Raw genomic sequence first — 12,364 nt, 5'->3', positions numbered from 1 at the left:
TACTTTACCATTGCCAATGGGAGTCCACGTGGATGTTAAATTATGGTAAAGTCCAAAAATTGGGGGGATGACTTTAATAACCTGGTGAACTGGGTATACTCTGCCTTCTCTGTGGTGATATACAGCATCCTCCTCAAGGTCAGGGGCAGATTGGCCATATACCTTTCAGGGAAGATTCCTGGGAGGCCAATGCAGCGATGAGGCCACCTGGCCAGAGTTTTGGCTCTGTCCCCCTCCTGTCGCCGAAACAAGCAACCTTTGCCTGTTTAGAGCAGAGTACCCAGACTGCAAATTCTCACCCATCTATATCTCCATTGTGACATCTGTGGATGTTATCTGGGAATGTAACAATGTCTTGGGTGTTTCTGCTTAAACACAGGTGTAGTGACGCATTAATTTTATACATATAGTTACATAGTAGGTGAGGCTGAATAAAGACTTGCGTCCATCTAGTTCCACCTATTTTGGTGTTGGTCCTACCTACTTTTCATTTGGTACAACCCACAGGAGACTACTTTTAGAAATGTTTCCAGGACCACTATTGATACCCAACTCAGCTCAAGGTTATAAGATATAATATTTTGGTTAAATATTGGCAACTTCATTACAAGACATTGGTCCTATCAAAGGACCACCTGATACATTTCTCGATGACCTATCAAGCTCCTTAATAAAATCCAGGGACATATTGTGGAATATTTGTCTCCACACTTACTGTACAGAGGCAGGAGGACCCAGATCAGTAAGTCCTCAATAACGCCAAACTCTTTCTGAACATTAATGGCTTCTGCTCAGGAGGCTTGGGGATACAGTCTTCACCAGGAGTTCTCAAAGTCGGTCCTTAGGACCCCACACAGTTCACGTTTCCAGGTCGCCTGGCAGGTGCATTCATAACTCATTGACACATTTAAAAATTAACAGGTGGAGCTAATTATTTCACTTGTGATTCTGTGAGATGACTTGCAAAACATGCGCTGTGTGGGGTCCTGAGGACCAAGTTTGAGAACTTGTGGTCTACACAATGGCCTCTCATACCATCAGGTGAAGACTGGACATGTACTGCACTCACAATTATGTGCTATGCCAATTTTACTCAGGGATAGAACTCTTGGAGCATATGTTCAATCTTCCCACAGAAAGGTCACCATGCAGATGACCGTGACCTGGGTGCCAGGGATTGTTTGTCCTCTGTGTCCAACACACCAGGGAGAGTGTAAGGGTGAGTCCTGTTCCATCTCTACATTCTACCACAAAAGGGTACTGCTCTAGGTAGCAATACACAGCTGATTTAAGTGATATTCTATTTAATTAAATATCATAATGCTACAACTGTAATTAACAAGCATAGCCACTAATAGAGGACAGATAAAACCTTTCCAAGATGGCTTAGACAAAAGTAATAAACATATCCATAAAATAACCTCTGTAGTGTATCTCCAGGTTTGGTACCGTCTGTACTACAGCTCCACAACTAGAGTTACGTACAACTAGCCATCATGTACCTGTGTTTTCAGGTGTACGCTGTATGAACATCTGTGCTCTGTTCTGGCCCTGTGAGGATGGTGCAGCGAGCCAGTCTCGCCTAAGGTGACACCACCTGTGCCCACAGCTGGACTGAACACCACCGCAGAGATCACAGATATGTATGACAGGATAGATGTGACAGCCCATATAGCTTGCTCACAGGAGAGTTATCACCGGATTTCCTACTGGTATGATCATGAAGCACTGTCAGCCACTTGGACAGCACATGACTAAAATAACAGATTATACTCACGATAATTCCTTTTCTTCTGAATACTTCATGGCAGCCTTAACAATGGGTTAACCCCTTAACTCCCAGTCTGTAGACAGGTAGTTTTTTTTTCTCTAGTAACGCTAGGATCCTCCCCTTGTTCCACCTCCTTTTGGTATACCGTATATACTCGAGTATAAGCCGACTTTTTCCAGCACATTTATTATGCTGAAAAAGACCTCCTCGGCTTATACTCGGGTGTATACGGTAGTTTGTTTGAAATCAGTGCTGCCGTGCCGGGGTTAGAGCCTGCAAGTGTACTTAGTCTCTCCTGCCCTCTCACAGCTCGGTGCATGCGCCAGGAAGGAGTGCGGGGAGCGGGGCAGGAAATAAAGTCACAGCCGCCTGCTTACACGTAGGGAGGAGGAAAAAGAAGCTGCTTCTGCAGATTCTGACAGTGTAGGTGAGCCTGAATTAGCGGTGCCAGAGCTGCGCGGCTGATAAACGCTGACTGACTCTGCGTACACAGTGCCACATCCGTCAATCCTGCAGCCCCAGCACCGCTAATGGAAGCTCACCTACACTGCCGATATCTGCATAAGAAGCGGCTTTGTCTCCCTATCTAGTACCACACTAGTACTGGTGATCTGGGGGCCAGACCACCCTGAGGAGGGGACAGCCAAGACTTGTGGAGAAACAGGGCAGCAGCCACCAGCACTATGAAGCTGCAGGATCCGGAGTGAGCAACCAGGTCAGGGCTGAAGCTGATCCCTGTGAGTACTAGTGTCCCTGCTAGGGCCTATCTCCTTCCCTCCTCTGCCCCAGACCTTCCTCCCCTTCCCTCTTAGAGGTCATAGTTGACTATGTACCACAGACTCCTGCCTGTGGAACCCCAATGATCTGGTGATGGGGACACTTCAGTGTCATGGGTTTTATCTTATGCCCCTAGAATGAGACCTGAGCTACCAGTATATCTCCCTGTGGCCAGTGTATTAGTAACTGCTCTGTGCATTTCCAATCCTAGGCTTATATTCGGGTCAATAAGTTTTCCCAGTTTTTTTAGGTAAAATTAGGTGCCTCGGCTTATATTCGGGTCGACTTATACTCGAGTATATACGGTATATGCCCTCTCCTCCTTATACCCCTCAGTCTTTGAATGTCTCCGCTGAATCTTAGCGAAAGAAAAAAATCAGATACAGAGAGGGATATACATGGGCTGCCATGAAATATTCCGAAGAAAAGGAATTATCGTGAGTATAATCTGTTATTTTCTCCTTCCTATTTCATGGCAGCCTTAATGGGACATACCAAAGCATATCAGGGAGGACAATACAATACCTGAAGACATGACTTGCTTAAGAACTTGACTTCCGAAATGTTCTCTAGTCACATCCAACTCCTAGTGTTTAGCAATTGTGTGGACAGACAACCAAGTCGCAGCTTCACAAATGTCTGATCGAAACTCTTGCCTCAATAGCTCAGGATACTGTCTTGCCGAGTGTGCCTTCACTATTCCTGGTAATTGATGACCAACTTTTTTGTAAGCAAAAGTAATAGTTTCTTTGACCCATCTGGATAAAGTTTGCTTTGAAGGAGTAAATCCCTTTCTAGCCCCCGATGGAATAATAAAGAGAGTCTCTGAATGTCTTGACTCTGTTAAGGTAGATAGACACTGCTCTTACCATGTCCAAAGTATGTAGCTCTTGTTCCATTTTACTGGATGGTTTGGGGAAAAACACAATTTCCCAATTTATATGGAAAGAAGACACTACCTTGGGTAATAAAGATGGATTAGTACGTAATACTATTTTTTATCTTCAAAGATTTTCAAGTAAGGATTATGGGCCCATAGTGCTTGAAGCTCCCCAATTCTTCTTGCAGAAGTGATTGCCACTAAGAATATCACCTTCCACGTTCAAAATTTTAATTTGACCCTATCAAGAGGTTCGTAAGGTGCCCGCATGAGGGCATTAAGTACCAAATTGAGATCCCACTGGCGAGTGAAAGATTTTATCCTACGCCTTGTCCTCTTGATGGCTTGACAAAATCTTTGTATTAGCTTATCTTCAGCTAACTTCTTATCAAGAAGAACACTTAGAACAGAAATATGTACCTTCAAAGTCGAGGTGGCCTATCCTTTCTTGTAACCTTCGCATGTTATTTTTTTTTCACATATATTTTTGCTCCAGGAAAGTTTTCCATACCCGATAATAAATATTAGACATGACCTTTTTTCTTGCTTGAAGAAGATCACATAAGACGATAACCCTTTGTTTTTTAATAATTGCCTCTCACTTTCCATGCCATTAAAGCAAATCTCTGAGGATCTCTATAAAAAAAGAGGTCCCTGCCTCAGCATGTAAGGGGACACTGGCAACATCAGGGGATCTTCCACTGCCATGTCTAACACCATTGAAAACCAGGACCTCCTTGGCCAGAGGGCAGGATAATTATTACCAACGCCTTCTCTTCCCTGATCTTCTTCAAAACTCTGGAGATTAGAGGAAAAGGTGGGAAAACATATGCCAGTTTGAAGTTCCAACGTTGAGCCAAAGCCTCTATTCCGCAAGACCCCAATATTTGATTCTTGGAAAAGAAGCATTTGACTTTCCTGTTGGTTCTCGTTGCCATAAGGTCTATGTCTGGTCTTCCGGTTGGACTATGAGCTGAAAGATGGAGTTTTGTATCTCCCACTCTCCTGTACAAACTGTTTCCCTGCTTAGACAATCAGATTTTCTTTGCCAGGAAGATAGAAGGCCAATATCGACTGCAGATGTGTTTCTGCCCAGTCCATGATATTCGCTAGTTCTTTCAACAGACTTACACTCCTTATCTGTTTATGTATGCCACTGTGGTGATGTCTGACATAAACGAGAGCCTAGAATTTGGTCTTTGAAACAACAGATTGCTAACCAAACTGCTTTTAGCTGCCTTTGATTGGAGGAAAGTTTGCTTTCTTGCTGGGACCAGACCCCTTGACAGTTCCTGTTCTGGAGATGTGCTCCCCATCCTATCGCGCTTGAGGATTTTCCAGAAAAGAGAATCTTGTTTTTAAAAGACTGCTTCCCGACCAATCTAGAGAATTTTTTGCTACGATAGGAATGTTTATGTAGTAATTTAGAGCTGTTTGTGTTCGAGATTATTTTAGTAGACTCCACTGGAAAACTCTCATCCTCCACCTGGCCCAAGGAGTAATTTTGATCGTAGTTTTTGAATCTGTACGAGATTGACCAATCTTTGAATTTTTATACACCGGTCTTCTGATAAAGAGACTGTGAATCTTCTTTGTATCTATTATCACTCATAGAAATTGAATGACTTGCGATGGCTCTTTCTCCAATTTATCAGCCATCCTTGATCTTGTAGAACAGGGGTAGCCAACTCCAGTCCTCGAGAGCTACCAACAGTTCATGTTTTCCAGCTCACCTCGCAGGTGCACTCATTAATCACTAACCCATTCTAAAAGATCCACAGGTGGAGCTAAATACTTCACTTGTGATTCTGTGAGTAGACCTGGAAAACATTAACTGTTGGTAGCTCTCGAGGACTGGAGTTCGCTACCCCTGCTGTAGAATCTTTATGATGAATGTAGCGTCCGCTAATACCGCCTCTTCTGAGGGCCCTGAAATAAGGTCGTCCAAATAGGCCCAAATTTTGACAGTTTTCTTCCTGAGAGAAGCAATTAACGTTATCAGTACTTTTGCAAAAAATTATTGGAGATGAGGTAAGGCCGAACGGCAGGCAAGTAAACTAGTAATGTGTTTTTTCCACACAAAACCTCAGATACTGTCTGTCTTGCTTTGTTATAGCATGAAAATAAGCATCCTTTAGATCTATAGAAATTAAATAATCTTCTCTTCTTATTCCCAGAATAACTGAATCTGAAGTTTCCATGTGGAACTTTTTTTTTGCCATTTTTGTTTCATCTTCTTAGATCCAGGAATGTTCGATAACCACCTGACACCTTTCTACTCCGAACAGACGGGAATAAAATCCTGTTTTCATCTCCACTTCTGGACATTTTCTTCCGCTCCTGAATTTATTAGTTCCTGAAAACTGTAATAATATTGTGGCTTCTGCTACTTGATTCAGTAAATTGGATTTTACAAAACTTGTCTCTTTTTGGCTTTGTGGCAAACTCCAATCGATATCCCCTGGCTCCTATCCTGAAGACCCATTTGTCTTGGACTGTTTGTTGTAAAATTTTGGAAAACTTTGACAGTCTTCCTGCCACTGCCACAGTAGCCAGGGGTCCTGAATAGTCACTGTCTCTGACCACTTCTGGTAGACTGTCGAAAAATTGATCTAGACATCCGAGAAGCATACCTATCTCTATACGAGCGGCTTGGTCTATATGATCTGGCTTGTCAGAACATTTGTCTGTAAGAAAACTCTCCAAATCTGGTTCTTTTATCTCGGGTAACCTTACTGATTTACCCCCGGTCATTCTCTGAATCACGGCGTCGAGCTTGCTGCCACACAGGTAGGTCCCCTCAAACGGCAAACTCGCAACTCTATTTGGTACTTGTTTCCTAGCACGGCGCCCGTCGTGGGTGATCGCATACCTTAAGTTAAGGTATGCGATGGCGACAGACGCGATATTTGGCTATTTTTAGCCGGCAAGGAGAAAATCACATCCATCGGATGCCATTATAATGGCATGCGATGCAACCGACGCGATTTTACATAGGGAACAATGTTAAATGGGCCAATGGCCCCGATTTTTGATTGTATAGGCACCCTAATGGGTAATGTGAATGTTAAATGCCCCCCCCCCCCATTGTTAACGGCAACCCACGATTAACAGCAACCCGAAGCGTGGCGAGCGTATCGGTATGCGTCCTACGACCTTTTCATACCCCCACTATCCACGTTGGCGTGGAGTTGATTTTATATAGTGTGGCGAGCGCAGAGAGCCCGAAGCGTAGTGTAATACCTGTGAAATAATGCGCGTCCGCTCGCCACACTTCGGGCTCGGTGGCTCGCCACACTATATAAAATCAACTCCACGCCGACGTGGATAGTGGGGGTATGAAAAGGTCGGAGGACGCGTACCGCTGCGCTCTTCACGCTTCGAGTTGGCGTTGATGGTGGCGTTAACAATGGGGGGGCATTTCACCCATGAGGGTGGGTATACAATGAAAATTGGGGTCTGGGGGGCATTTTACATTGGGGCCAATGTAAAATCGGGTCTCAGGGACCATTTTACATTGGTTCCAAGTTGAAGTGGTCAGGGGGTAGGCACAGGGTCTGAGTTAAAAGAGGTAGCAACACCGCACCAACGCGTTTCAACTCTGCTCTTTTTCAAGTCGAAATGCCATACACATCAGGTGTATGGCTTATGTCAGTATTCCCCCACTAGGATGTTTCGGCAGGGCACCGCTTCCTGCTCTGTACATGGGGGCACTGATCATGCAATGCATATACTATATTAATAATTTCCTAGAAGGTGCTAAATAAGGAAATTCTGACTTGTTGCCCATAGCAACATCCTATGTGAAAGAACTCCCATCTTAATAAATCCTCCAAGCTGGAGGGGGATTTGCACAGTTACTATCTAGGACTATGAAGGATGAAGCTAGGTGGCCTTAACTGCACTGCAGGGGCATGCAAGGTGGTCTGACGGCATGTTGGGAGAGCAGAGATGCATTCAAAGTCATATGGGGGGGGGATTTCAATAAAAATACTAGAACCTCACATTAATTGAAAATTCATAATGCACAGCTTTATCATGTCATCCTAAAATGTGGGACTTAAATATTAAAATTTACCTTCCTGTCCCATAAATATACATTGTTAAGAAATTGAAGCTGTGTACACTGAAAAAAACAATTATGGACTAGATATTACTAATCCCAGCCGTCCTACACCAAGCCTTCTGATAAATGAAATGTGCAGATTAAGCCCAGCATGTTTTTTTTTTTTTTTTTTTACTCCTAATTTAATGTAAGCAAGGTTACCAGATCAGCGATTAGAACATAGACACATACTGGTAGAAGGGACAGTCTATTGGAGTATGGGAGTGCAGCAGATTCTCACAGATTTTGTTTCCTCCATCATCTCAGAGCCTTCACCACCAATGAGACCCGCAGCTGGGACAGCAGAGGTAGAGGATGACCCAGGATAGCCAGGCACAAGTCAGATCTCGTTGGGGGTCACCATAAGGCATATGATGGTGAACTACATTACCCTGGCCTTCCAATAGCATGCAGTAAAGAGAAAAATAAACCGAGGAGCAAGAATTCTTCAGAGTTTTTTAATTGACATGGAAATAAATTTAATTAAGGAATAAATTCACACGGACGATATCCAGCTGAAGTGTCGGTCCAGGAGTACTTCATTGAAGATTAGTGGAATCTAGAAGAGTCCATTTTTACAGACGTATAGACGATTTCATATTTTACAAGGAAATGTACCCGCCTCTCTCTGCTCGTCCCACTTCTCTACCTACAGGAGGCAAAAAACAGGTGTTTAATACAAGAAACAAACACTAGGAAAGACATTGGCCGATATACATCACTTAGTACATTGCAAACGCAAAGCTGTCCAACTAGCTGCTCTGCAGACTGGACACGCAGTGCCGCCGGGCCAATCAGAAGTTGACTATTCTAAAAACGGCTGGGAATATGCCTTCAGTGACTGATGCCCTGCACAGAACGCTGAGGGTGGTAGTTTACCAGGAAGGAAGGGGCATTCCAATACAATAGTTTATGTTTATAGCCCTTATCCTATACTATAGCCACAGCTGAACTCTCCACCCATTGTGCAGGGGAATAGTCAGGAAGTTCTGCTGGCTGGAGTAACACCGATAAATGAACACCTTCCTGGCTACACCCACTGGAAGGGTAGTGGCCTATCTACCCAGGCTAACACGCATGTGATGGTTAGCAAGCTAAATATAATGCACAAAGAGGTGCAGCCCATACAGAACAATACAAAACAGGGTATTCAAGGTGCTTTTAAATTTGGGCCAGGTGCCAATCGGGGAGTGCATGCGCCAATAGCCATTGAAGATCCCCAGCCACCCTGCTGTGCCTGAAAATCAGCATGTAGTATACAGTTAAGCCCTCCCCCGTCCAGTAGGAGTCTGAAGGGGGGGGTTAAATGTATAATGCATTAGACCAGTGGTTTATAAACTCAGTCCTCAGGACACCACACAGTTCACATTTTCCAGGTCACTAGGCAATTGCACAGATGCATTCATTACTTAATGACACAGTTGATTCTGTGAGAAGACCTGCAAAACATGCACTGCGTGGGTTTCTAAGGACCGAGTTTGAGAACCTGTGCATTGATTCCCGGGCTGCTGTGATCAGCTATGTAGTGCCCCCCCCAGGGGATCGGAAAGTGGTGTAGCCTCGAAATATTCAGGGCTAGTCCGCACCAGCATACCACTTAAGGGGTTAATACATTCGGGAGAAACCCAACTGCCGCAATTCAATAGAGTTGAAAAGTGGATAATTAATGCATAAGCCACCGGTTACCACAAGCAGCTGCCTATTGTATGTATGTGGACCTGGTCATTTAAGTGGTCTGACAGCTTTTACAGACACAATGTAAGAAATGTGCAGTGTTTTCCTGAGAAGAGCAGAACCACCGTATGCGGCAATGTTACACAGAACACGGGCTAGGCGGTGCCCTACGTATTCCATCTGTATGCTGGACAATGGATCCACCTTCGGAAACTCTAGAGCAGAACAAATACATGAGCGGACAGGATAACCGTATTACAACACCTACCCATGAATTCGGGCACATGGAGCGGTAGACGCGATTGTAATAGTCACAGGGGTAAAGGTCCATCCCTTTGGCGCTCAACGACTTCTGGCAGCGATGGAAATCTAGGCAGGAGCACAGTATTAGAATTAAAGTCTTTTATACGATATTCCCTTTATATAAAACCAACCTCCATGCCACAGCATGCACAGAACTCACCACAGTACAAACTAAAGCTGGGTACACTTGGAGAGATTTAATTAACAATATCCCGTACATGTCATCCATTGTGTACAGTCAAGATGGTTAACGATCCAAGGGATGGCCCACAAAGAAACCTTTTGAGGAACATGTATACCTTAATCTTAGGCGAGTGGTGGATGAGGGGAAGTTTTTTGCACATTTAATTATCACCTAGCATGATAACAGAATTGAGCGTGCCCACTCAGTTAAAGATGCCGTTATTTTTTATGTGAAGGTATCGCACCTCTATGAGGCAAGTCCATAGCGTCAAATTCCCACAGAATAAAAGAGAATAGATCTATTTGAATATATGTTTGCACTTCTCTTGCCTTTATGACTACCATACAGAAGGAATTCCAGAACTGAAGACTTGTTTGTCATGCTAAAGAGATAGCGCTCTCGCGAGATCACTCAATTGTTTTGTGGCTGTAAAGGGGGGGGGGTATTCCTGAGCGTTTGGCATCGAGGTGACATGTGTGGTGGTCTATACAGCTACCAAGCCATGGTGGGCAGACAGGTAAAAGCACATACCTACATACATATGACTGATAGGGTACTGGCACAAGGTCACAGATACGGAGAGACTTACCCAGGTAGTTTTGGGTGCAGTGTTTAGTCTGGTTTTGATTTGGAAAACGAGCATCAAAGGGAGCTGTTCTGTAGTTCTCAATCTTCTGCTTGATGTCCTCTGACATTGTGACTGCTGAAACGAGAAGCATCAGACGGATTTAAGTGACAGATCTACTGTAACAAGCACAGGCAATGGGTGACTAGCAATTCTCTACATCTGCTGCTAGATTTTGCTCTATATGTAGATGTCCGTACGCAGACTTCAAACCTACGCTGGGCTCATGCTGGAATTTATTTGCATCTAATAAGCAAGAAGAGACCAGCGAGTGTGACTTATGTTGAAGAGCTGCCGATATGCCATGCTCAGTAATGGTAGTATATGCATCAGGGAATCGCCAGGATATAGTACGGGTAGTGCAATTCCCAGACTATTCCCCCGATACATACCCTGTGTAATACAGCGTCCCAGCAGCAACATACTTAAATGATTTACACTTGGAAAGAAACCATTTTCAGGGCAAGAGGTAGAAGGCCCCTGCTCACACACCTTATTATGGTGTGTACACCCATTGCAATATAGTCGCTGAGCGATTTTGATTTATTATTGCTCAGCGATATATTGCACAGTGTACAATTTTTTTTTCAGCATTAAGTCAAAAATAGCACCAGCGACCATTAAGGGCTGGCTGTGGTAGCATGCTATTAGCAATTTATCGACCAGTACACACAAAAGACATGGGCAATAAGGTCGCCCAACGTGGTGACCCTGCTTTTTTAGCCGAGTGACATGCTGTAGGGATGGACATCACATTGCGATATTTCATTACATCAATGTTTTTTATTCGATGGTAGGGTTTTTACCACTCGATGGTGACATTCCAATGTTTGTTGCCATTGAATGGTAATCATTCGATGAGGTTCAGATGGTCATAACCCCCAGCTGAAGATGATTGCGCATGTGCAAAAAAACCCATTGCATCGAAAGGTTCCATGGCGGAAGCCCAGCCATCATTTGATTGTGGGTTTTCGCTGTCCATCACTAACGTGCTGCAGCACGAACGCTCAGCACATAGCGGGACACCCGCTCAGCACACTGCAATGCTTTGCGCTGAACGTTCTGGCTTTACCTGCGGGTGATACCGACGTGCAGGACCGCACATCGGCATCGCTGCGAGGCATACACACAGAGCGCTCCATGTTCTTAGAGATCTAGTCAGATCGCTTAGAAAAGGTGCTGAAATCACCCGGTGTGTATGCCCCTTACCAGTCCTCACCTCATAATGCTGGGTCGCAATGTACTGGTACATCCTGCAGAGCAATGCGATTCCTGCTGACGCATTCTGCTGCACGGTGCAATACTCTGCAGCCAGAGCTAACCCAGAATGCAGTACAGGAATAACTGCCCCCTCCCCCAACCCATATGTACCATGCAGGGGCCACTGACACTGTAATGGGGACATTGCTGTACAGAAGCCACATTACATACACATGTATCACAGTCAATATAACGACCCGAGCGCCACCTCATTGTGCATTGTTCCCTACCGGCCCGTTACCCGCCGCCGGCCTCTCACCTCGGGCTTGTCTCGCTCCTCACCGACGTCTAGCTCTCTCAATGTCAGAGACCGGAAGTGCGGCAGCAGGAAGGGAAGGAAGAGCCCGCCTCGGATCACCTGCAGCAACTAAGGGCACGGCGGAAGGGCACGGCGTGCGTGCTCGGGCACCTGGACGGCGCGCCGACGTCACAGGCCACAGCGGGCGCGCCTCGGAGCCTACTGCGCAGGCGCCGCTCCCTCGCTTCCGCCATTGGTCGGCCGGGCTGTTGCTAGGGCGGGCGCGTGCAGGAGCGGACATTTTGTGTCTGAGAGACGGCACGTCACGCACGCATGCCAGAGGGCGGGAAAAGGAGGCAGCCATTCTTGTGGCAGGGGTGAAAATTGGAAGCCCACCATCAACTGATGCCTGGGCTTCCGCCATCGAATCTTTGACCATAGCATCAAAATAATTAAATAGAAAAAAAATGAATATGATTTGTGCATGTGCCAAAATAAAAGCCCTTTTTGGGCATGAACAACTATCTTCAGGATGGCCATGCACATA

The 12,364-nt window shown here is 45.1% G+C and overlaps 1 protein-coding gene across 2 annotated transcripts; it reads right to left on the bottom strand.

Annotated features, from left to right (window-relative positions):
* Positions 1–7,975: 7,975 nt before the first annotated feature.
* LOC146042163 (cytochrome c oxidase subunit 6B1-like) lies at positions 7,976–11,995 on the bottom strand. 2 transcript variants are annotated; one of them, XM_083162085.1, is made up of 4 exons: positions 11,839–11,995; positions 10,284–10,397; positions 9,476–9,576; positions 7,976–8,182 (listed from the first exon to the last, which is right to left on the bottom strand). In XM_083162085.1, the coding sequence occupies exons 2-4, from the start codon at positions 10,387–10,389 to the stop codon at positions 8,129–8,131; spliced, it is 261 nt and encodes an 86-aa protein (XP_083018211.1). In that variant the 5' UTR covers positions 10,390–10,397; positions 11,839–11,995; the 3' UTR covers positions 7,976–8,128. The 2 variants fall into 2 exon arrangements, with proteins under 2 accessions (XP_083018211.1, XP_083018212.1); XM_083162086.1 differs by having other exon boundaries at positions 11,810–11,887.
* Positions 11,996–12,364: the final 369 nt, after the last annotated feature.

The sequence above is a fragment of the Crinia signifera genome, chromosome 19 (assembly GCF_055691185.1).
Source record: "Crinia signifera chromosome 19, ASM5569118v1, whole genome shotgun sequence".
Lineage (NCBI taxonomy): Eukaryota > Metazoa > Chordata > Amphibia > Anura > Myobatrachidae > Crinia > Crinia signifera.
Note: the sequence above shows the minus strand (reverse complement) of the source record. Positions and strands in the feature narration are given on the sequence as shown.